The sequence below is a fragment of the Toxorhynchites rutilus genome, chromosome 3, assembly GCF_029784135.1.
Source record: "Toxorhynchites rutilus septentrionalis strain SRP chromosome 3, ASM2978413v1, whole genome shotgun sequence".
NCBI lineage: Eukaryota > Metazoa > Arthropoda > Insecta > Diptera > Culicidae > Toxorhynchites > Toxorhynchites rutilus.
Genome location: NC_073746.1, coordinates 128,273,827 through 128,301,068, shown reverse-complemented (window position 1 = coordinate 128,301,068; position 27,242 = coordinate 128,273,827). Strand labels below are relative to the sequence as shown.

Below are 27,242 nucleotides of genomic sequence, written 5' to 3'. Positions count from 1 at the left end.
ATAAATTTGCGCAATGTCTATATTTGAACTACATTCCTCCTCCCAGAATGAAATCTAAAACGTGCCTCGTTAGCTGCTCAACATGAAAACATTTATCGAGAAATTAGTTTTAATTTCACGTTTAACGGGCAGCACGTATAAATAGAAAATTATATCGGGAAAATAAAACATTTTACAAATGAAGAGTCCAAATTTATGCGACGCAGAATGAATCAGCACAAACTCTTGCTAACTCGTGATCCGAATCCAATCAGCCATTTCTTTTGAGATCGTTCACTCCGGGGGACGTCTTCTGATTTGGCCTGATCCAACCCCAAAAATAAAGCTACGGAAACATATCATCAAACATGGAACCCCTGCTACTTACCACGCCTTCGCCAATGTTCCGCACCACACACGGCAGCACCGCAATCGAGCCCACCTGGGACAGTATCGTCGTCAGGTTTTCCGTCTCGAAGAACATCTTGCTAAAATTGCCCTCGATTTCGCGGAACTCCCCCTCGGCCTGATTCGGCACTGGTTCTGCTTCTGACACCGCCGCGCTGCGGTGCGTATTCTTCGCACTGGCACTACTCGACCGGCCGGAGGATGATTTGCCTCCTGCCGTGGACCCACCACTGCTCTTATCCCCTAAACTTAAGCTAGCACTTTTAATTTTACTACTACCACTACTGCTGCTTACACCTAAATTAACTAGATTGGATTTCGGACCCTGGATTGGCGATGGGGTGCCGTCTCCAGGGCCGCTGGCTACCGCCACTGCCACCTGTGGACTAGTTCGTGAGATCAATTTTTTACTGCCACTAGCATTTGCACCTGTCATCCCCCCGGCCGGGCTCGGGTCGGGAGGAAGCTGGGCTGGAAACCGAAATCCGCCCAGCAGTAGCAAGGGATCACTGTCGCTAGCCGCGGGTGCGTTTAGCATGGTGCCATCATCGAAACCACGTGCCGGTGGTTGGACCAGCGCCTCGAAGCGTGGAAGCACTTGTTTGTCTGCATCGCCTGTGTAGGTGGGATTTACCGTGGGAGCGCTGGAATCCGTGCTTGTGGTGGCAGCAGCGAAAGTGGGGGTGGTCGCATTGCTGCTTATGACATTCGCCGGCAGTGACGTCGTAGCTATCAGACCTGTAATTGAAACGAGAGAGAAAAGATCTATCAATGGTGCAAAATGGCCCTTCTGGGAATTTCTAAAGCTGTCTTTGTTGAAAGGAGGATTCTGATCATAAAATTTAAGCTCTTCTCAGAACAGCGCGGCTGGTTCATTTGCGTGTAATTGAGACTCGCACTCACTCTGTGAGGCGAATACCTGGGAAAGACTACCTCAAAGGGTTTAATTGAATTAAATTTATTGAAAGGGCGCTTTCAGCGTAATTCTTCGGATTATTACCGGTGTGGAGGTGGGGTAGAATCTGAAAGAAATGTTTCATCAAAACTGTTTATCAACTTAATCTGTTTATGCGAATATTTAAAATCCTACACAAAGCCTAGGAGATTGTGGGGCTTTGAACAGTCCATTATACGATCTTTAACACTAATTGATTGCATACAATTAGAATACATCATGAGCACTATGAAGCACAGTCTAACAAAAAACCAATATTGCTTTTAATCTTCAGATTTTATTCGTGCATAGACGTTTGTGTTATACATATGTATGAAATGTCGAGAACTGATCGAGTTTAATCTAAAAAGCCACCACTTATGTCACTGCCGCTGGCGAAAATTGCTTCTAATTGAATCAAGGAGGAGCTATTACGCAAGCCACCGGAACACCGTACAATCATTGCAGGAAATTAAATCAAACCAAGCATAGCGAGCAAACAATCAAATATGGCTGGATGGTATAATTCGACCAAAAACCGTTTGGCTCATTGCATTAAATTTTGTTTTACGACAATTCTAAGCGTGACGATAATAAGAACGATTATGATGATTACGGTCCTAAAAAGTTTTCCGCTTTCTTCCCTTCTTTATTTCAAGCGAACCCACCCATTCCCACCTATTGTGGGACACCTTTTTCCCGGGAAATTATGACGGCTCGCGATGACGGTGATCTGGGTATGTGTGTGTGTGGAGCGAGTCAAACGACAGGAGAAGCGAGAAACGGAATCTTAATAGCGCCCACCTCACGTTGATTCTCCGCAAAAGCTGAGATAGCTGCGAGGCATATTCAAATCAGACGGTACTAATTAGAAAATAATGAGAATTACTCCTTAATGACGGAGGGGGAAAACCAGTGTACTTATCTTTCCCCGTGTTGGGAAAACTTCACTTTTCGCCTGTGGAACTTTGCTTCTCGCGGCCGTATCGCGGGAATCATGAGCTTTCCATTAGCTGGTGGCTATTTACGTGGTTCCGAGATGTCAGTTCGACGAAATTTGGAAGGCCGTTTTCTTTTTCGACACAATCTGATCCGAGAATCACGAGTCCACCGTAAGTGGATTGAGAGGCTGCTGAAACGAGGGGAAGCACACATTCCACTTTGAATATTTCGTTTTTTTCAAGCAAACGAAAAACCTAGAATGTTCACAAGCTCGTTTGTTAGTTTTATTTTACTACTATCTGACCCGGCAAACTACGTCTCGCTCAATATTTGTTTTTTGTTATCAATACCTTCAAACATTCACGTTTTCTTACTATGAGCAAGTTCATTTGTCCAATCGCAGAACTGTTCATTGATTGATCTTCTATTCGTCCCCGTTGAATTTACTTTTTACTATAAAATTTCTATTATTTCTAACAAAACTCATCATTATAATATCAGATTATTTTCAGATACAATTCTCGTTCAAGATTTTTCAACCACATGTAAATAGCATGTTTCTCCGTTACATGGAATAAATGTTTGATACAGAAAATATGATAGAATGAAGACAGCTCTAAATCGGACAATTCCTTCCCCGAGTTCTGCTCTTATCAACACATCTGGTGAACCTTTTTTTTGGTATAGATAGATGAAGATATAGGAGTGCGTTTCATCACATTAAAATCCATTTCCAGTTTCGAACAAAGATCAATTTCGCTAGCGAAACCATCAAATGGACTAACAGCACTTGTCACTATGTAATTGTAGAACATATGGGAATTAAATTTTCCGAATTTTCCCTTTTTCCTTCAGAGTTTTCCGAAAATTCTCAATTGTCATGTTTGGAGGGGTGTCATACCATCATAGAAACAATTCTCATACCCAAAAACCTTCACATCCCAAATTGTGCTTGATTAGCTTTCGAGTTATGCAGAAATTTGTGTTTCATTTGTATGACAGCCCACCCTTAGAGAGCGAGAGGAGTATCTAACCACCATAGAAATATTTATTGCATCCTTAAACCTCGACATGCCAAATTTGGTTTCATTTGCTTGAATAATTCTCGAGTAACTCAGAAATTTGTGTTTCATTTGTATGGCAGCCCCCCTTAAAGAGGGAGGTGGAGAGTCTAACCATCATAAAAACATTTTTTGCACCCTAAATCCTCCATATGCCCAATTTGGTTACATTTACTTGATTAATTCTCGAGTAATAAAGAAATTTGTGTTTCATTTGTTTCGCAGTGGAGAGCCATCATATAAATATTTATTGCACCCTAAAACCCCAATATGCTTAATTTGGTTCCATTTGCTTGAATAATCCTCGAGTAATGTAGAAATTTGTGTTTCATTTGTATGGTAACCCCCCCCCCCCTTAGAGAGCGGGGTGGAGAGTCTAACTACCATAGAAGTATTTATTGCACCCTAAAACCTCAATATGTCTAATTTGGTTTCATTTGCTTGAATAATTCTCGAGTAATGCAGAATTTTGTGTTTCATTTGTATGGCAGCCCCCTTTAGAGAGGGGGGAGGAGTCTGAAACTATCACGAAAACCTTCCCCGGGCCCAAAAACCTCTACATACCAATTTTCATGTTGATCGGTTCAGTAGTTGGCATACAAATAAAACACAAATTTCTAAATTACTCGAGAATTAATCAAGCTAACGAAACCAAACTAGGCATATTTTACCTTTTTTTTTTATAAACTAGGTTTAGGGTGTAATAAATGTTTCTATGGTAATTAGACACTCCACCCCCTCTCTAAGAGGGAGCTGCCATACAAATGAAACACAAATTTCTGCATTACTCGAGAATTGATCAAGCAAGTAAGATCCAATTGGGCATATTAAGGTTTTAGGGTGCAATAAATATTTCTATGATGGTTACACTCTCCACCCCTCGCCCCCCTCCCACCCCCCTCTAAGGGGGGCTGCCAAACAAATGAAACACAAAGTTCTACATCACTAGAGAATTAATCAAGCAAGTGAAATCAAGTTTGGCATGTGTAGGTTTTAGGGTGCGATAAATGTTTTTACGGTGGATAGATACTCCTCCCTCTTCTCTAAGGGGGCTGCCATACAAATGAAACCCAAATTTCTGCATTACTCGAGAATAAATGAAGCAAACGAAACCAAATTAGGTATATGGAGGTTTTAGGGTGCAATAAATGTATTCATGGTGGTTAGACACTCCTCCTCCCTCTCTTTAGGGGGCATGAAACGTTTCTATGGTGAATAGACACTCCCCCCCCCCTCTCTCTAAGGGGAAAACAGGGGAGGGGTCTGTCGTTATTCATTCATATTTTCTGTATCAAACATTTATTCCATGTAATGGCGAAACATGCTATTTGCAAGTGGTTGAAAAATAGAACGAGAATTGTGTCTGAAAATAATCTAATATTATAATGATGAGTTTTGGTAGAAGTACTAGGAATTTTTTTAGTAAAATGTAAATTCAACGGGGTCGATTAGAAGATCAATCAATGAACGGTTCTGCAATTGGACTCATGAACTTGCGCTTAGTAACAAAACGTGAATGTTTGAAGGTATTGATAACAAAAACAAATTTTGGGCGAGACGAAGTTTGCCGAGTCAATGATAATAAAGCTAAGATTTTGCTTAGAAAATGAACTTAAAATCAATGTTTTTCAGTCGAAAAACATAGATTTTAGTATGGCAACCCCAGTTAGCAATTAAGTTTTTATAAATTAATTCAAACAATTAAAATTTATAAATTATTAAGCATTTTAAGGGGTTTAATTTCAAAATTCAATTCAATTGTGGCTAGTTTCTGGTATGTAAGTTAACATCAAAACCATGTTAGGCATGTACCAAACAATAATTTCATCTATTAGCCGGAAATTAGAATTAAAGCACACCGGGGCAAGTTGAAACGATTTTTTAAAAATCTTAAAAAAAATGCTAAATCACTGAATTGAAATCTATTTGCAGCATATAAAAGATATGACAAATGATTTCGATAAAAGGATGTTTCATACAGGATGTTTCATACAGGATGTTTCGAAAAATATGGAATTTCAAAATGTTTAGTTTTCATATGTGTTGTTTCAACTTTTTCCGTAGAGCGGGGTGAGTTGAAACGCGAAATATCTTGAGTTTAATGTGCGGTTTTGCTTCTCGAACTATTTACAACTGATTTATGAAAAAATTTTATAAACATTTTTATGCAAATGACCTTATGTAGGGAAGAGGGGGTCTAAAATAGTAAAACAACGACCCCTAGTTAAAAAAACTAACAAATTTGACTTGTCTCATGTCTGTGTATTCATAAACTACGTAGAACAAACTGAGGAACGGAATATGAATGATTCTTATTTTTTTAATTTATCATCATTTATGCATACAGCAAAAAAAAGTCGATTTTCACTGCTTAAAAATACTTTCCACAGGGTTGAAAAAAACATAGGATGAGTTGAAACGCACAGAGCTATACGGAAAAAATATTTTTCCAGTTTAGTTTTCAAAACCACTACACTTGAATATCCACAATTCTGGCGAACGAGTCAGCGCGCAAAAACGCTTCTTTTGATTTCACGAATGTTAACAAAGGCGCGGATTGCGTTGAGGCATTCATATATTCTGGTAATGGCTGTCATAAGCTGAGTTGAAATGTAATGTTTACTGAACAAATAGAACACGTCAATCCATCATTCCTAGTAAAAGTTATGGTTTCCTTTCAAATTAACCCTGAATTTCAACTTGGCCAAGTGTACCTTATTGAAATAATTGCGGTGGAACGGGTTGTTGCCAGTTACTTTATTCCTGCGGAATACCTCACATCTATAAGCGAAAATGAAATTTCCAAATGTAGACTGTCCAGAACAAGAAGCGAAATAGTTGCGTATATGGCCGTTTATACTGCTGAAAAGCACTATATCACTTCAAGGACTAATTCGGTTTTTTCAACAGTTAACGGACACTCAAAATAATCTCATACCTTTATTGAATAACATTATTCTTCTCCGGAGCGATATACTTATACGCTTCGTATGTTACAAACCTGTCTGTTTCACTCCCACCATACGACCGTTTTACCCGAAAAACGAAAAATTCTCATCTTTTCGATCTGTTTTAATGACAGTAAAAAAAAAATGAAAAATACTTTTATGCGAAACATTCGACCGATTAATCTGAAAACAGTATATTGAACAGCAATAACCTGCATTTAAGTTTTGGAAAATATGTGTTTTCAAAGATACAATGGAAGTTCTTCTGAACATGTCCGTATACACCTCCCCCCTCTATCTTGGGTTCCAAAGAAACCAACGGTTGCGAAAGAAAAATTATAGGAGGTTGTGTCCAAGACACGACCGCATTGTTGACGAAGAACTACGCTGTAGTTTAATTCAAGTCGCTGGTGCGAATAAATTAAATAAACTTTTTCTGTTAATCTCAATAACCTCGGATAGAGTAGTACTGCTTCATTGTGATCATGATTAGCGCAAATGCAATCCTAGTTGGAGGGATTTTTGCAATTGACACGCGAACCCAAATAAATTAATAACTTATCATAACTTATTGAAGAAATTGGTATTCCCCAAATAATTTTTGGTGCACAACCTTAACGCCTGCTTCACCATAGCGTCAGTTCAATGCATTGATGCAATGTCAAAGGCACCAACGAAGCCTTTATGATGACGGAAAATAAACCTGCCTCAGCAGAGATTCATTTCTAATATCCTAGCGCAAATATTTCCCTTCCGCATATCTCCCCTTCTTGTCGCCACGTTCGGGTCGACATGTTCACCCGCAACAGGGCAATACGTTGAATACGTTGAAGCAATTAAATATACACACACCTATTTCCGTTTTGCGCTCTTCTCAACAGAAGTCTTTTTTGTTATTATTGCTAGTCTAGCTAAGCTTAGCTGTCATTCTTTATGGAGAGAGTTTTGCTACTGTCATGCGAAACCAAATTTCAGACAAAATTCCAGAACATTTATTTTCTTGGTGAGCTGACGATAGCCTAGCTTGATGATTCCCCCACACTATTGTGTAGCTCAGAACCTTAATGCAATGGCGTCAGTTTGATGCAATGATTGCAATGCTAGAGACATCAGCGAGTCAGTAATTTGGTCGCGTCCACAGCTCAATCCGAAACTAAGATATGTGAGACTTTAAACTTCTTCACTTCATTCGGCTCTAACCTTCAGAATGACCCTTGGAAAACTTTACTTTTTCCTCGTATTATCCTCCACCCCCATTACTTTGAGAAAGGCATTCGATCCCTTCTTTTCCTTTCTTCACAAAGACTTCAAGTCTTACGATTTCACCTTCGTTGTTTGTCGATAAGTTACCCGTTATTGACAACTCTGTTCGGGAAAGCACCTAAATGGACAGAACAAATGTATGGGAAAATGGAAACGCTTATAGTTTTCATGAATTTTAACCATTTATACACCATGGGATTGTAATGTATAGCATGTAAAACAAATCTTAAAAAATTTCCGGTTCGATTGGTATGCAAATCGTTAAAATCCGTTCGCAGCGAAAATAATTATCAGCGTTAACTTTATTTCATAAAAAACGTGACCTGTTTTCTGATTCGGCACCCTTAATGAAAGACGTAGTTCTACGTCAGAACATTCCTCGACTGGAGGGCAGGCAATATTCATAATTTTCAAGGGCGAATAATCCGTAAAAACTTTACTAGGGTAAATGATCTTAGTTTGTCCAATTTGGGGTGTTTTTACGCAACTAGTAAATGCAAATCGATTTTTCTTCATGAAAATCACATATAATCGATACGAGTTTGGGTTTGTTGAAAAGCCCCAAGTCTCTAGTTGCTAATAATACCATAAGGTGTTGAAATTATTCAAATTTTTATGTTTTTTAACGATTTTCCTTAAAGAAGAATTATGATCATGGTTTGACCACCTCTGATCATGGTTGGCCCACAAAAATGATCATGGTTTGTCCGGTTTTAGATATCTCCATTTTTGAATGAAAACATTCAAATTCACAATTAGATGTTGCATTTATCATTGCTTGAGTTTACTGTCATCATATTGATTCATTCATAATTTAGGCTTTCTTCAGAATATTGCTTTTTCTTGGGCATTTTAGAAGTGTTCACCCCAACACAATCAACACAGAAAAACCATACTTCTGCTATGCGCGAAGCACACCATAAACAAACATAAACAAACTGCAGCGCGCCAAGCCGTTGCCATAGAAATCATGTGGACAAAACAACATTATTGAATTGGACAACTCATGATCAGAATTGAGTTGATGAACTGCGTTAATTTAATGGTTTAGCTATGTAAATCCGATACAAATGGTGAGCAAGCATGATGTTTACAATATTTATAAGTGTTGTAATCCAGAAAAGGTCTGAATACGTGCCAAATAATCATCTGGTGATCGATTAAAAATTAGCTCGAATGAGGGGCGCATTGACACAAATAGAAGGTGTATTTTATAATCCTTTAAAACATGTGATTTCGTAAAAATATACTATCAAACTACTATAAATCAATTTCATTTATATGTTTCGAAACATTCGAAGGCCTTTTTTGACACAGGAGCGCTGAATTAGAGCATTCAAAAAAGTGGGCAAACCATGATCATATTTTCGACTGGACAAACCAAGATCATTTACCCTATACATGCTCTTGTTGGTGGTCAAATTTTCTGTAATAAATCTGTCTGCCAAACGAAATCCATCGCATTATCGGAAACATCGAAAGGCACATTGTTTTGGTAAATGATCCAAAATCAATCAAATATACCAAGCTCAATTGGTAACACACTCCACAAAATCCGTTTGACTTTGGGCAATCCCGAACATCCGATGATGTATTTCCACTCCGGCAAACGGTGGCGATCGGGGGAGAGTGGATAGGCCAGAGGGCTCCGACTTTATTTTACTGTTATCTTTTTACTCTCATAACAGTTCCGTTTCATCCTATTATATTTCTTCATCCACCGCCCCCATTTCTGGTTGGTCGAGCGGAGTACTTCATTTGATGCGAACGTCATTTTGATTTCACGAGGAATTATTTTCCTTCGTGAGTCTCCGCCCGGACGGTACCAGGCAGTGTCGTGACCTTCGTCGGTATGCGGGAAATGAGGCCCGGATTTAGCTTCGTTCGTTTTTTCCTTCCGGTACAGTGTGGCTCAAATGTTTTCAGCAAATCGCACCCGTAAACCTAAGCAGAGGCCGAACAATGGACGCTATTTCTAGCCATAAAAAGCATTTCTGTAAACCACGTCCAGAGCCAGTATTTTCTCATCTGAACTGTACTGCCCCGAGGTGCTCCCAGCGTGAAATGAGAAAACATGATACGTAATGCAGAAAATTGATTACCCACAGAAGAAATTTGTTAAATTAACCTTCCTTTATCCTCGCTCCCGTGGACAGCGTACCTGGCTGATCAAAGGCTCCCCCTAATGACATCTGTCGATGAGAAACATTTCGCCTGATCAAAGCTTGTTCCTACTTTCGCTCGTTTCGATTCGGTGTGTGCTTTTGATCGGTCAGGTGTTATTGATAACAGAGGGTTTGGGGCGCGTTTGGGAGTGTATCTATGCCCGTACTTCTATTTTTATTAGTCCAAGGAAGATTCTTTATAATTTACTTTCATTTATAGTTCATCAACCCCTCCCTCCTCATCTGCGAGTTTTTAAATTAGTATCGGATTGGAATCGTGAACAGCACGATTACTCACCAGGTCAAATGTTATAATTAAAAAACGTAAGTGTTTTCTTCCTTTATTTTTGTTTTGTTTACAATTGTTTTACTTCTTTTCACTAAACTTTATGTCGAAAAATCACCGTCCGCTCATCAGCAAGCACAATCGGATCAAGCGGCTGGATTTCGCGTAAAAGTAAGCGAAAAAGTACATATTTTTCTGGATAAAGATGATGAGATGAGATTTGAGATGTTTGTGGTGAAACGACGACCACCAGTTTGGGTGAAGCCTACAGATCGCTTATCGCAAACATTTTCCACGGATCACGCATGAAACTGATCGATTGGGCTTCCCAATCGGCGGAATATAAACCCGATAGAGAATTTGTGGTCCATTTTGGATTCCAAAATGGATGAGACTAACGTGTCCAACAAAAATCTGTCGTTCGAAGCGCTGCAGACAATGGATTCCTCGAGTCGAGAAAGACGCACCACGCTAGATATGAGGTACAGACTAGGGGGGCGTTGCTGATTAATGGTCAGCTGCATCCCAATAGGAAGTATCCCGTGTCGGGCACACGTACAGAGCATTGGAGACAGCAAAATCCCAATTACGAAAACACTTGTAATACTAACCTCGAGCCAACCGCGAGTAATCGGTTACATATTACTAACATAGATAATAAGAAAAATTGTATTGAACTCCCGGCCCCGTGAGGCTAACGCCATATGATCCTTTATAAAAATATATATTTTGGAAAAAAAAAAAAAATGTGGGAATGAATTGATGATCACTACCTGCCAAAGCTCGTGGAAAGCATGCCACGTCGCCTACAAGCTATTGATGGTATTCATGGTATTCTACAAGATCATGATGGTATTCATGAGTTTCTGAAAATGAAGCCTCTGAGGATGAGAAGCAGTTTCTCAGAGAGCCCTTGGTAGGTTTGATGCTTTACGAATCTATTTTAGTTTCATGATAAATGTGTATTATATAGAGTAGGCCAAAGTGGTATCGATCTATAATTCGTTTATCGATCAACTTTTTCAGCTCTTTTTGACCTATTTGTCACATATACTCAAACTGATGAAAAAGCGAACAAACTCTTGCAAGGGAAGCCTTTGGAGTTGCAAGCCCTACAATCTAGCATTTCACGACTTTTTCGAACTGGAACCGTTTTCAAATGTAGTGTTTCAATTTATGATTAATATGCCGTTCGATATGTAGAGGAACTGGTACAAATTAGGTACCCCGTGGGTAATTTGGTACCCACCCGGATCTCCGGCGGTGGTAATGAGCGCACTCTGGTGGTTAATCAAAAAAAGGGTTCTAGCAATATAGTAACAAACGTCAGATGCCAAAAACACAAAATATCTGTGTTTTTTTTTTAAAAATCAAGTTTTGTTGTTTTTGAAATCTCGAAAATTTTTCATGTGCGTCTTTTGAAAAAATCATTAAAAAACTGAATAATGAGCCGATTTTAAATATTAAAGCTGATTTGGATCAAGAAATTGATGTTCTTCAACAAATTCGAGTAAGTGTATCGAGATTTTAATCAAAAATTTCATAAATTTCATTCCGAAGTGAAAATTCGGTATGCGGGTAATTTGGCACCCCAATGTAAACATAGTGTTGATGATACACTATGCTAAGTTATGCATGCCCATACAGCAAAATTTTACTTTACTTTACTTTTTTAGTTAGAAACAAATCGAGATAAAATTTGTTCACTTTTTCTTGAAAAAATCGTTTTTTTTTGTTTTCCTTTGTTTTGTAAAATTGCATGCTTTTTCGTCAAAGTTGAGTTAATTTACGTAAGATAGTGTACTTCACTTCTATTTTATATGAAAATGCCAAAAAATACATCTTTCAGAGATTTCAGGACGATTCTTTTAATTTGAAAAAATAAAAAAATGGGGTGCCAAATTTATACCCAGGCATCTCGGGTACTCGAATTTAATTGTTCCACTTCTATGCTCAAAGCTCCGAGCCAAATGAAGATTTTTGAAATCGGTTTGCGGGGAAATGTCCGCAATAGATCCCTTCAGAATCTGACGTAATATTAAGAATTTCCGAGCATTGGCCAAGAGCTAAATCCAAAAAAAAACAAAATGGGGTACCGAATTTGTACCAGTGCCTCTATCAAATATTGAAAAGCATTGCATATAACACCATAAAAAAATTAGAGAAAATCTACTTCATGCATATCCAAATCCTACCATTTTATTCACTCGAATGCAGACTTTACTGAAAAACACTTGGCAACCAGTGTTGCCAAACGTACAGATTTATCTGGAAAGGTACAGATTTTTTCGATTTTTTTTGTTACATATTTTGTACAGATACAGATTACAGATTCGAGCTGGTTGTTAGTGCAATGACCGACCCAACTGAATCGATGGAATGTGTGCATATACATATCTCTCCATACTGGTTAAGTCGGTCGATCCAACTATCGGCCGACAAATAGTCTGCAGTCTGCAGGGGCCCTAAGTCGACAAAGCAACAATATGATGATCACATTGTTCAATTTCAAACATTTGATCATAAAGCATAGGGCAATTCGATACGTTTGATAACTGATGCAATCAAAGTTTAGCAAGAGTGTGTATAACAATCATCAAATAAATAAGTAATTTGATACGTAGGTACTATTTTCAACAGATTTTTTAATGCAACGATTCAGAAAGCAATACAGATTTTTGAAAGAAATAGTACAGATGATAAAAATTTCAGCATAGCTGACTGCTCTTAAAGATTCAATTACATAACCTCTGTTCCTGTTTTTTGTTATACTTTGCCTCCGATCAACAAATTCAATTGTTTGTTCCAGGCTGAAAAACCTGAATTCACGATGCTACATGAAGAGCTGAAAGATGTTTATTTGATCATTCTCACTAATATCTGCGAGGAATGTTACGTTGTTTTAATGTACAATGCTACTGAATTTGAAGGTCATTTGAAAGGCGACAAGAATATTTATGTTGGGATGGCAGCAGAAAAAACCATTAGAACAATCAAAGGCGAAGACAGATAATTTTTAAGTATGTTTGTAGCAGCTTTTACGAGAGACTTATCAAGCAAATGACGGTTTTAATGATCAGACGGTCAAGGCAACTGTTTCTAACGATCTCACTATGCCTCACTCCTCGGCATACGACGAGCATTTTTTTCTGAATATAATCAGATAATATAGTATAATCAGGAATAAGCTTCGAAATCGGTTCAGTGATTCGGATCTGTAAATGTTTACGTAAATTTACAGCGAATGTAGTATTAGGAGTAAGTAAATGTAATATTTTGTGGAAAATAAATAAGTATCATGCTAATAATAAAAATTTTCTCTGCTACGAATATTTTCGACGGCACAGATTTTTGATACAGATTTTTGGAAGAGAAAGTACAGTTGAAAAAGATTTTTAACCCCTGCCAGTACGAAAGAAAATGTGGCGTACTGTTGGCAACCCTGGTTTGAACTGTATACTTTTTTTTGCAACCTTGGCTGGCACAATAGATGCACTGTTGGTTGTTACAAAATTTAACGTTTTTAAAAATGCTTCATTGCATGCTATTGAATTCTTTCTTCATCCTTAACACTTCCCTCGAACTAAGTGTGATGGTCTTTGCAAAAGAAAAATTGAATATTGGGCATTGAAACAAGAAAAAAAAGTATACTTTATTTTTGCCACTACTGCCCTGCTGCTTGACCGCACCTTGTTATAAATTCAATAACCAGAAAAAATATGTGCCTATCTGTACTTTTTGACAAAAATCTTTAGTCTGTACCGTACAGAATTTGTAGGGTAAATGATCTTGGTTTGTCGGATTTGGGGTGTTTCTACGCAACTAGTAAATGCAAATCGATTTTTCTTCATGAAAATCACATATAATCGATACGAGTTTGGGTTTGTTGAAAAGCCCCAAGTCTCTAGTTGCTAATACTACCATAAGGTGTTGAAATTATTAAAATGTTTATGTTTTTAACGATTTTCCTTAAAGAGAAATTATGATCATGGTTTGACCATCTCTGATGATGGTTTGTCCATAAAATGATCATGGTTTGTCCGGTTTTAGATATCACCATTTTTGAATGAAAACATTCTAATTCTCAAGTAGATGTTGCATTTCTCATTGCTTGCGTTTACTGTCATCATATTGATCCATTCATAATCAAGGCTTTCTTCAGAATATTGCCTTTTCTTGTGCATTTTAAAAGTGCTCACCTCGACACACTCAACACAGAGAAACTTTATTTCTGCTATGCGCGACATAGGACATAATAAACAAACTGCAGCGCGCCAAGCGGTTGCCATAGAAATCATGTGGACAAAAAACATTATTGAATTGGACAACTCATGATCAGAATCGAGTTCATCAAAATGCGTTAATTTAATGGTTTAGCTCGGAAATCTGATACAAATGGTGTGCAAGCATGATGATTACAATATTTGTAAGTGTTATAATCCAGAAAAGGTCTGAATACGTGCCAAATAATCATCTGATGATCGATTAAAAGCTAGCTCGAATGAGGGGCGCATTGATATAAATAGAAGGTGTATATGTCCTTCAAACATGTGATTCCGTAAAAATATACTATCAAACTACTGTAAATCATGAAAAAGACAATTTTATTTATACGTTTTGAAACATTCGAACACCTTAGTTGACACAGGAGCGCTGAATTAGAACATTCAAAAAAGTGACCAAACCATGATCATATATTCGACTGGACAAACCAAAATCATTTACCTTACATGTAAAATAGAAAAAAATCTATAGAATTCCAGATAAATCTGTACTTCTGGTACCACTGCAAATAACGCCTAATACGATATGTAGAACATATCAGGAATCACTTTTTCGAATATTCCTTCACTTATCCAATTTTTCATGAACTTTTCTTGGGAAGAAAACATGAACCCATAACAGCGAATAACCCCTCTTGCTTTTTTGAAGAAATATTACAATAGTAGAAAATCATAATTTTTGTTTTTGTAATTTTTTATTGTATTTGTTTTTTATATATGGTTTTGGATTAGAGAGCGCTTTTTTTTCAATATTTCTTCTTGAAAGCCGGTTTTTCCACATAACATATCCAAAAATCAGAGATGCGATTTTTTTTCGTTATTGAGTTTTTATTTACTCGAGTCCACCGCGAGTAATCGGTTTCCCACATTACTAACCATAGATTAAGAAAATTGTTTGTATATATATATAGTTTTAAAAACATATTTAAGAATTCGGCTCTTATGTAACTGAGCATGTAAAAATAAACGAATTTAATAAAAAAAAAATGAGTTTTGATTTTTCAAAATTAACTGATTATTCGAACAGTTTTTTTTTTCTTTTTTCCTTTTTTCCAAAAATGACTTTTTTTTGTTAATCATAATTTTTGAACTATGGTAGGGCAGGGCTAGTTGGTCATAGGGGTAAGTTGGTCAGTGACGATATCTTGGAATCTGAACGTCCAAAAAATTAGCGATCTAGGGATGAAAAATAGCGAATTGCTGATGCAATAAAATAAGCAAATCGGAAAAACTTTTTCTTGAGTAGGCTAAAAATACGAACATGATGCCGATTTTTCCAAAAATCATTCACTCTTTGCGCAATATAAAATTGGTTCTGAAATTGGTTAACAATCATGAAAAAAAGGTTCTAACGTAAAACAAAAAATTATTGTATTTATCAGTTTTAAATATTAATGGAAACCGCTTTTAAAATTATTTTTACTGAATTTTCATGAATATTAATTTTCATATATAGAGGGGCTAGTTGGTTACACAAATTGCTCGTTTGAGAGCAACGCATATCAAATTTTCAGGTATACCGCGATTCATTACGCAAGCTATGAACAAATATAGGAAGCATATGTTTTACTGCTAGACCCAGTGTATCTGAAACGAGACAACCTGATACCAACCACCGCACAAACCACTTGAAATATAATTGTCATATATATATATATATATATACATATATATATATATATATACACATATATATATATATATATATATATATATATATATATATATATATATATATATATATATATATATATATATATATACGCCATTGAACTACGTTTTACGAGTTAGTGAAGTGTCGAAGATAATGATGAATTTTCAGGCAGAATGAGCACTTTTCAAATAAAAAATCATTAATGAAAATGCAAAAATCATTAATAATAAGGCCCATAATAAATTCTCACATTGAGGGCCTGGTTCTCGAATACACTACGAATACACTTCACGGTGGAAACGGTATGAAACGCATTCGCGATGACAACGGTACGGTGTCGACATCTGGATGCGAGATTAGTTTCCCACTAAATTTATCATTATAATATCAAATTATCTTCAGATGAAATTTTTGTATGGGATTATTATACCACATGAAGAAAACAAAGTTTTCCACTCACATTGAATACCAGTTTGATACGAAGAAGATAATTTTCATTAATGATTTTTTATTTGAAAAGTGCTCATTCTGCCTGAAAACTCATCACTATCTTCGACACTTCACTAACTCGTAAAACGTAGTTCAATGGCGTGCCGTTCATTTCGTTTCCACCGTGAAGTGTATTCGAGAATCAGGGCCTGAATATCAGAACTCACAATAATGCATCGAGTAATGTAGTATACCTGTAGCCAGAGATGCCAACCTACCTGATTTTTCAGGATTTCCCAGACTTTTTAGCACGCTCCCTGATATCCTGATGAACACTCAATTTATCCTGATTTTTCTGAAATGATCCTGATTTTTCCTGATGTTTGTACTCTACATTATTCGTAATAAATATACTGGTTTCCATGTCACAGTCACAGTGCTAGAAAATTTCATGAAACCAGATTGTCTGACGAATTTATTAAATTACAACGAGATTAAGTTTTAGGAACAACATTGCTTTATTGAGAATAATGTGTATGCAGATGTATCCCCAGAGTTATTAATGTAGGAATGCGTTTCAGAGTGTGAAATTACTCAAGAGAAAATTTTTGAATCCACAGTCAATATAAAAAGATTTTATATATAATTTGTTTGTCTGATTCAACGTAGAATCAACTTTAATGATGGGACTATGGTAAATATATCTATAACCGTACTAAATATCATAAAAATTAGGAAAAATTCAACAAGTCTTCCACTGCTGATGTGCTTTCCGCATTTGTTGAGTAAAGACGCATTCCAAAGCATGGATTATGAATTCAGTGAAAATTTGAATATTCATTTCTCTGCAATTGACTGTAGTGATGTTGTAGGTTTTTCGGAAAAAAATATAAACGATCAAAAAGTCAGGTGAAGCACTAGCATTTCCGCTTATGCGAGGATTTATACGATGCTTATTAATTCTTTTACATATCCGGTCTTCGCCCAAAAGGAAGCAACCTGTTTCTCATACGCAACAGTTTTCAACGAGGAAGCAAACATATTCTGAGAGGATAGAATATTTAAGCTGTGTGAAAGATGGCGAAAGATTGTGAAACAGAACTATGGATATAAAATTAAGTTATAATACTTTGATTGAAAATGATGTTTTTGTTTTCCCAAAAATCGACATTAACTTTTCGGACAACCCAATATGAGCTATCCTGATTTTGATTTTCATTATTCCTGATTTAAAAAAATTATAGTTGGCAACCCTGCTTGTAATCATGAGCCAGCATCAACTTTGAACGATACAAATGTCTCGATGCGTATCAAAATGAATCATTGGCGGCAAATCTAATTCAACGCGTACCTATACCAGTAAATTTCGATGAACTGCGGTGAGGTTTGATCGGGGCTCGCATAAATAATTTTTTCCCCAACAAATTGTTACACAACAGTCACTCGTTTTTGGCGGAACCGTCAGCCGCTCGAATTTACTCCAGAAAACCTTCTAATCAAATCAATCGCACTCACTTGTCACTCAATTCAGCCCCATTGGACAGCCTCAATTGCTAACGCTAACGATGGGGGGAAAATTTGTAGCCGCTGGATGATGATTATGGTGATGCCGATTGTAAGTTCCCCAACCGACAACGATTCACTCCGTTTTTTTTCTACTTCTTTTTTCTGTTTTTCTGCTGCTACTCGTCGCTGTTCTGCCTTTTATCGAAATTGGATTTTCTGTTCCATCGATTATCGAAAAAACAAGTTAGGAAACGAGCCATACAAACATCGCAAAGGCACGGGCTGGAGGCGGTTCCTTCCGGAGGCACACGCTGAGTTGTGGAATGAGAAAAAAACTCCAACTCAGCAGTTGAAATATATTTTCCATTTTTTTGTATGTTATTGTATATGGGTGTGTGTATTTCCAGACTGCGATTGTTAGTTTTCTAGGCATGGATCGTTCGGTTCAGTGGCCAGGGTTACCGCATAGATGTATCTCCTTCGCCGAATTCCCCCTTATTCAACCATATTTGTTTGAGAGGGCGTCAATGGCGTGTGTCAAATATATCGAATTAGAAACAATTTTGAGCTATCTCATTCAGAACACCCATTGCAGTGAAGAAAAAGAAGAAAGCTCGAGTCGAACATTTTTCTTCACCCGAGCTAAGGAGCGGATATTTGGGTCGCGGAAGGAACGTTTGGCGCTGAATTTAATGTATTCTACATGAAGCTTTCTGACTCGGAAAATTGTGTTGTTTTCAAGGGTTGAACCTTCTCTGTCAATGTCATACTTTTATTTGTATATACTTTCACTGGCAGCATGACGCAGATTTCCGATTGTGTTTTTCTTGATACGATGAATCTGACGCAATACGTCGTTACCACAGGATCAATAATTCTTTATCAGATCATCCGCGATTGTGTCCATACGATTGCACAAATCTGTTATTTACGATAATGTGCCAATTTACGAAATGTAAAACCTCAGTTTGATATGCCATCTCAAAATGTCGAACGAAAAATATGTGGTCCTGCATAACAGAATATTTCTTTTCCTATGCCTAGCTGAGCCGAAATTGTCACTGACCCAATCAAACGTGCACGTTTTCCGGCTAGTTTGTTCCTTTCATCTGCTAGCCCTAATGGAATACAAAAAGAACATAATTGAATACACAGACCATGGAGACTAGTCGATTGGGCTGTCGCAAGCACTTCTGAATGAAAAAAAAAAAACACATTTACGTGTATCTTCCGAGGCATTGCCAAAATGCTTTCCACTTTCTACCGCCGTGGATCTAACCTACAACAAGTCAGGAGTATACCACATTCTGACTGACTGACTGATTGACAAGGCCATCGGAAATAGTTATGGGCCTGCGTCCATTTAACGATGGCGAAAATCTTGCACAAACAGAAACGAAAGAACCAAATTGTGATGATGAAATTCGCTGCCCAGGATAGTCCTTGAGTTTATTTGATTTTATGCGAAGCAAAGTTGATGTGGTATGGCCATGGCCCGCATTATAGAGAAATTGGTTTCTTTTTTGTGTTCGTATCCAAAAAAATGTCTCGATGTCAAAGAATACGGCTAACTCCATAAACGCAAAATGATATGAATAGAAGACCTGAATGTAGTTATTCCGTTTTATTATCGCAGTTGATAAAAATATTCATATCAATCATAAACGAAGTACATCAGATGACTGTAATATAAAGTAGGGGTAGTGGGGGTAATGTGGTTACGTGGGGTAAAATGGTCACCTGCTTGTTTGGTAGTATAACTATTGACTATTGGCACCGTATTGATAGTCATCTTATTTTCGAAGAATTTCATGACTTTTGAGTCACCCTGTACTTCAGTGGAGCTGTCACATGTCATGATATAAATAAAAATTAAAAACGCTCTCTCGGTAGCCATTCGGCAGTAGTTTTGTGCGTTTCGAATTCAAGAAATTTCTAGTGAAATTCAGTTGATTAAACCTGGTATTTGCGACAAATCAACAGTTTGGACTGTTAAAATATTCTCGGGGAGATGAACAGATATTTTGTTTAATTTCAGTGATTATTTCGCATATTTCGCATTTCGTTGTTTGGGGGGCAAAGTGGTCAGTGGAGGATTACTACTGACAATGTTCTGTTTTGAAAAGCTGATATACCTTATCACCTTCCTAAAGGAGTCCCTTTTGTGGTTTTGACCCAGAAAAAATATGCCACCCCAACAAAACCAAGCCTCATTTTGAAAAACGTTATGTGCTTCCTACTACGTTTTCGTACGTATGAGCAAATTTCAATTACGATTCTAGGTAAATAGGTCTAGCTCATTTCATACATGTACCTACTTTTTCAATAATGATTTAAACAAATTTGGCCAAAAAAACACGCATAAATACATCTCTTATAGCGTAATATGTGCGAGTGGTCACTTTCCCCCCACAGATGATCACTTTACCTCACTTTACCTCACCTCACCCTAACCTTTTTTCTAATTATGAAATTATAAAAATGTACTATTATCAATTTTCATAATAAAAACTACTTACTATCTCGAACTACAATAAGTTGAGCTACAATATTCTTCGAAGAACGGAAATTTTAGTGGTATGTGGACTCAGGAAATGGGCATGTTCCTTAGGGTGATCACATTTCCCCCAGTTTCCCTATGTACTTTCCACGTATTTTGTGCCATAGTGAAAGTAAAGATACAAATTCATTTTTTTTTCAGATGTTTTTAAAAACTCATCGACGTCATTGTAAATTAGTGTAGTTTTCAGACATATTGAAGAATATTCTTTACGTTGTTGACACTTGCGTTTCAATTGTTTTTTTTTAAGATCGCAATTCATACATATTTTGTGCAATGTGCCTTTGCGAAGAATCGGAACTATACTGTATTTTGATGTTTGTTCTGCATCAAGAAAAGGATGTCGTATTTGTGAAACACTCATATTTTCTCACACCATGTTTTAGCACGAAATGTGAATAGCAAACAGACCGATATAAAAACATCGAGAGTTAACTGTGATTGACGAGTATACCATTCTGAATCATATTTCGGACACTTTGTTCTAATATCTTAGAATGCTTAATGTACTGATGATATAACTATGAAATTAATATCACAATTGCTTTTTTACCGTAATTCCTTGGTTTCACTATCATATCATATGAGAACTACATTTGAGTTATATCTTCTTCTTCTTCATCTTCAATGGCACTAACGTTCCTAGAGGAACTTCGCCGTCTCAACGTAGTATTACTTGCGTCATTTTTTATTAGTACTTAGTTGAGATTCCTATGCCAAATAACACGCCTTGAATGGCAAGCTCTAGAATACGCGTGATCACAGTGCAAGTCGGAGGAAATTTCTTTGACGAAAAATTCCCCCGACCAGAACGGGAATCGAACCCGAACACCCGGCATGTTAGTTATGACGCTAACCACTCGGCCACGGGAGCACATAAGTTATATCATAATCGGCAAAAATCTAACAACACTACTCATTATCGTTTGTGGTTGACCTTTGCTTAGCGTGAGCACGTAGAATTTACCCGTTCATCAATATTTAAATTTCTCTCGGGTTTCAGCAGTTCTCATCATCGTTAACAGTTTACTGTGATTGCTTGGTAAGTGTTTCTCAGTTGACTATATGATATATAATCAAGTGTAATGTAATTTTCGTTAAAAATTTACAAAATAAAGTGTCCGAAATTTGAATTTAATCTGTCCGAAATTTGTTTTTTTATAAATAGTGTCCGAAGTTTGGTTCTTATTCGCTTCATTTAAAAAGCATTTTATTCGATGATTTTTTTCATGTTTTCAATTAAATAGGTATCAAAGTAGAAAGCCTAAAAGCATATTGAACTAATTTGTTAAAAATATCAACCAAATAATACCTTTGCATAAAGTTTAGATCTGTTTTCTGCATCATATGCCTTAATCTTCCGAAATATGATTCAGAGCAGTACTCGTCATGCGTATAAATCAGACATTAACTATTTAAATTGCGATTTTTGCGAAAAACAAAACAGAAAGTGGGTTATATCTATGGTATAACCGCAAGGGTGACGTAGGACTATCGTTGATTTAGTGATCATTTGTTTGAAGTTGAATCTGAATCCATTCTGAACTCTTTCGCTTCAATGTAATTTTCAATTCCAAGGGGAACTAGCAGATTATTTTTCAGCAACGATCACTTCTTTCCGGATTCTTCTCGATAACTATCAAACGAAAAGAGTTGCGTGCGTGTATGTGTGTGTGTGGCGACTGCTTCGATGCCTCAAGCGGAACCAATTTTCGCTGCTGGTACTTTCTTGGTCGCCTTTTCAGCGGCATCACTCTCTTTCTGATGGATTCCCTTCTGGCCTAAGATGCCCAAACAGGTTCTTGGTGACACCGTTCATCAGCGCTTTCATGATGAACGAAGTTATCTTCACCACAACAGCGACAATATGCTTCAATCGCTGTTCAATTATAATTGAGTGGATTTGCAGGCGGCGCTTGTTTATATACCGATTGGTGATTCCAATAGCCTGTTTTGAAAGCAATTTTAAGCCTATTAAAACAAGTTTTTGGAAAGAAAAAAATATAATAAAATGTAGCGCATAATTCAAAAACTAACCAAGCAAACGGAACCAAATTTGGCATGTGGAGGTTTTAGGAGGCACGAAACCTTCCTATGGTGGTTCGACACACCTACCCCCTCTCTAAGGGCATGGGGACTTCCATACAAATGAAACACAAACTTCTGCATAACCCGAGAATTAATCAAGCAAATGAAACGAAATTTGGCATGTGGAGGTTTTAGGGTGCAATAAATGTTTTTACTGTGGTTAGACACTCCACCGCCCTCTCTAAGGGGGAGCTGCTATACAAATGAAACATAAATTTCTGCATAACTCGAAAACTAATCAAGCAAATGGAGCCAAATTTGGAATGTGAGGGTTTTTGGGTACGAGAAATGTTTCTGTGATGGTTTGACACCCCTTCCTCCTCTGAAAAGGAGAGGGGGTTCCAAAAAAATAATGCGCATATTCCAATCAAACATGACAATTGAAAATTTTCGAAAAACTTTGAAGGAAAATGGGAAAATTCGAAAAATTCAATTCGCAAGTGTTCTACAATTACATTCGACACTTTTTCCCCCCTCTCTAAAGAAGGGAGTGGGGTGGTTAATTTGCATAACTCGAGAACTAATCAAGAAAATTGAACCAAATTTGTCATATGGAGGTGTCAGTGAACATCAAATGTTACTATGGTGGTTTGACACAATTACCTCAAATGAAACACATACTTCTGCATAACTCGAGAAGGAATCAAGCAAATGGAGCTAAATTTTGAGCAGGACGAAGTTTGCCGGATCAGCTAGTAGAATGTATAAATTTCTGCCTTATAAGAAATTATAGACATGCTTTCGAGTGCTATCCAAAAATTGTCTAAGAATGCATTTGCCTTTTACGGCACCTATGTCAGATAAGTTCGGCACAAATGTACTGGATTCCTGGCCATTGCGGTATAGAGGGAATGAACAAGCAGATGACCTCACAAGACGCGGCTCAAGCTCACCCTTCACTGATCCAGAACCATTCTGTGGAATTTCTGAATGTGTGTTGAAGAGTGAGCTGAAGAAATAGAAAGAACGGGAAGTGACGGCCAATTGACGGCTGTACAAGTTACCCAGTAAAAAAAATAATCACGCCGAGTATTAAAATGACTCAACAATTGCTGAGTCTTAATAAGAAAAATTTCAGCACATTCACAGGTCTTATAACAGGACAATCTCAAAAACATGGGTTTAGTGCAAGATAATATTTGTCGCCGAAAGCGAAACCTCGGAACATTTGCTCTGCAATTGCGGAGCTCAAAAAAAACGCAGACTTCAACACTTTGATAAGGCTATTCTGGTGCCCGAGTAAGTTTGGTCTGTGATCCGATCCGATCAGGACTATAAAGGACCTGGCCGGGTACGGTAGTAAAAAGTGCCCCAAACCAAATCACCAGCTGTATGGCAAATATTGTAAAGGATATTAAATAAGAAAAAAATTGGCGATTTCTTTGAACCCCTAAAGGGCGAACACGAAATTATTGCGACACCGAAAATGTCATGCCAATTTTCTTATAATGTTTAGAATCAAACCAAAATTTTAGGATAGTTTTATACATATCTTCTTCTTGAATGGCGTTAACGTTCCCTGTGGAACTTTTGCCGTCTCAACATATGCATTAACTAGGGTCATTTATTAATACTTAGTTGAGATTTTCTAAGCCAAATAACACGCCTTGAATGTATTCCGAAGGGCAAGCTCTAGAATACGCGTGATCACAGTGCAAGTCGAAGGAAATTTCTTTGACGAAAAAATCCCCCGGCCAGAACGGGAATCGAACCCGAACACCCGGCATGATAATGTGAGACGCTAACCACTCGACCACGGGTGCACCAGTTTTATATAGTTTTATACATATATTTATTTAAAAAATCATATGAAAAGTTAATCGATGGAGCCTTGAGTGTAGAATTGAACGCATTTTCGCTTGATGCCCTCCATCAAAGTCTTTACAGTGTCATCCGGTACCAGTTTCTCAGTTTTTTCCATTTTCTTAACATGTCCTTCTCGTCTTTGACTGTCTTATTACTCTTCCGAGGTTCCCGCTTCATTATTGCCCAATACTGCTCCACCGGGTGCAGCTCCGGACAGTTTGGCGGGTTCATGTCCTTTGGAACAAAATGGACAGAATTGGCCTCATACCACTCCAGGACACTTTTAGAATAGTGGCATGATGCCAAATCTGGCCAAAATAGCGGAGCTTGGCGTGCTGCTGCAAGAACGGCAAAAGGCGCTTCTCGAGGCACTCAGATTTGTAGATCTCGCCATTTACTGTGCCCTTTGTCACGAAAGGCTCACTCCTCAGTCCGCAAGAGCAGATGGCGAGATATTTGGAGGCGAACTTCGACATTTTCTTCTTCTTAAATTTGTCGTCCACATCGAACTTGCTCTTGCCGGTGAAAAACTCCAACTCCGGAATTTGCTTAAAATCGGCTTTTATATACGTTTCGTCGTCCATCACACAGCATCCATATTTTGTCAGCATCTTCTCGTAGAGCTTCCGTGCCCGAGTTTTAGCCGTCGATTGTTGCCGCTCATCGCGGTTTGGGAAGTTCTGTACCTTGTATGTATGTAGTCCAGCTCTCTTCTTTGCATTCTGGACGTAGCTCTGCGACATGCCGATCTTTTTAGCCAAAGCACGGCTTGAGATGTTGGGATTTGCTTTAATCATCCGCTTCACCTTTCCCTCCGTCTTTTTGTTCTCCGGTCCCGGTTTTCTTCCAGCTCCTTTGCCGTGGTCCAACGTCAACCGCTCCTGGAACCGCTTCAACACTCTGGAGACGGTTGAATGAAGAATGTTCAACATTTTTCCCAACTGCCGGTGCGACAGGTCAGGAAATTCCAGGTGTTTGGAAAGAATATGTTCTCTCGACACGCATTGGTTCACCTTCATTTTCGTTGAATCGAAAAACACGACTTCGAGTTTGACAGCATGTAGACAATACACATCAATGAGAAAGTGTGCAAAATTTGGTTGATTTTTACCCAATGGTAAAAAAATTATGCTCTGTTGAATGTGTCGCAATAATTTCGTGTTCGCCCTTTATGTGGTTTGACGTAGGATCTATAGAGAAAAACGTACTTTTTCGTTTATTTCACGCCATCCTCAAAAGCTTCGAGATAAAAAATTGAAAAAAAATCTGAAAAAAAAATTGAAAATTTGATTTTTTTTTGCAATTTAGAGATTCAGTACTCCTCTAATTCATATTTAAATATGTTCCTACGGCTTTTCTAGATATGTGTGATTGTTTTCAGATTTTTTTTTCAATGTTGCGCGGTACAAAAAATATTTTTTTTTGTACCGCGCACCTTTTCGTTTTTTTACGCCATTCTCAATAGCTTTGAGACAAAAATATGGAAAAATACTGAATGTACATCTTACTAAGGTGTATCGATAAATATCTCCAAACAATTTTTCATCAAAAAATGTAATTATTAAAAAAACTTAAATATGCGGTACAAAAAAAATTAATATATTTTCTGGCATTTCGAAATTTTGAAAAAAATATAATTTTGAGACCCGCTTCTGTTCTGATTTTTATTTAAATGTGTGTTTCTACGTGTGGTGCAATTTTTTCCTGAATGTTTAAGAGCATTGCGAGACACACACATAATTTTCTTCATCGTCTGCATTGTTATTTTTATTTTCTTGAAATCCATTATTTTATTGTATTCGTGGTTTTCAATTGTAAGATTAAAATAAAAAATATATAATAATTTGGATGTTTTTAAGTGTTTTTCTCCTTGATCCGAATGATCTTTCCACAAGGACTTTATTTTTTCTCACAGAGCTCTATCGTACTGCTGACTACTATGAATTTGGTAAACCATTTAAATCTGATGTAAAGATACAGGTAAACTTCGATATAACGTACATTTCACTTTAAAAATTGTACGTTGTATCGAATTGTACGTTATATCGAAGCATAATAAAGTACTCACAAACGTAGTCTATACGACATTATTGTGTTGCTGTTATAGTAAAGTCAATGAATAACTTCACTAATCAGAAGACGAAGCCAGCCTTTCTCATGATGTTTCCCTTCGTACTGTTGAGTAAAGCATGATTCATTTAGAATCCGGAATTAAAAAAACCAGCTGTATTTCGGGATTGATTGAAGGTACAAAACTTGTTTTAGCATCACAATACAGATAATTCATTGTTCTATCAGAAAAAAAATATTGAAATTTTTGTTCCTCTACACTTTGGAAATATGTACGATATATCGAGTGACGTTATATCGAGGGTACGTTATAACGAGGGTACGCCTGTAATCTAATATATTTCAAGATATGAGAAAAAAAATATTTGTACAGCGCAAAGCTCTAAATATACCAACGAAATTTAGACATATAAAAAACAAAATTTAAATAAATTTTTAAAAAATATCTAAATTCAATATAAACTAAAAATGACCAAAGGCCAAAACAGTTTTTTTTGCGCAATCCTCTTAAAACATCAAGAATAAATTACGCTACATGTGGAAAAAACAACACATACGAATGCATTTAAATAAAAATTAGAGCAAAAGTGGGTCTCAAAGTAATATTTTGTTCAAAATTTCGAAATGCATATAAATATACATATAATTTTTTTTGTACCTCGAAAAACACTCTAAAAATTCTGAAAAAAAATCACATATACCTAAAACAGACGTAGGAAGAAATTTGAATACAAACTCAAACTGAATCTCAGAATAAAAAAAAAAAAATTTCATTTAAAATAAAAATAAAAATTATTTTAATTTTTTTTTCATATTTGATTTTTGATGAAGAAATTGTTTGAAAATATTGATATTGTTAT

General features: G+C 37.0%; 1 protein-coding gene across 1 annotated transcript in view; it reads right to left on the bottom strand.

The window, feature by feature from the left end:
* Window positions 1–27,242, bottom strand: part of LOC129774798 (uncharacterized) — a 214,189-nt gene that overhangs the window by 55,833 nt on the left and 131,114 nt on the right. The window contains exon 3 of the mRNA XM_055778759.1: window positions 368–1,125. Coding sequence (XP_055634734.1) covers window positions 368–1,125 — 758 coding nt within the window. The remainder of the gene's footprint in view (window positions 1–367; window positions 1,126–27,242) is intronic.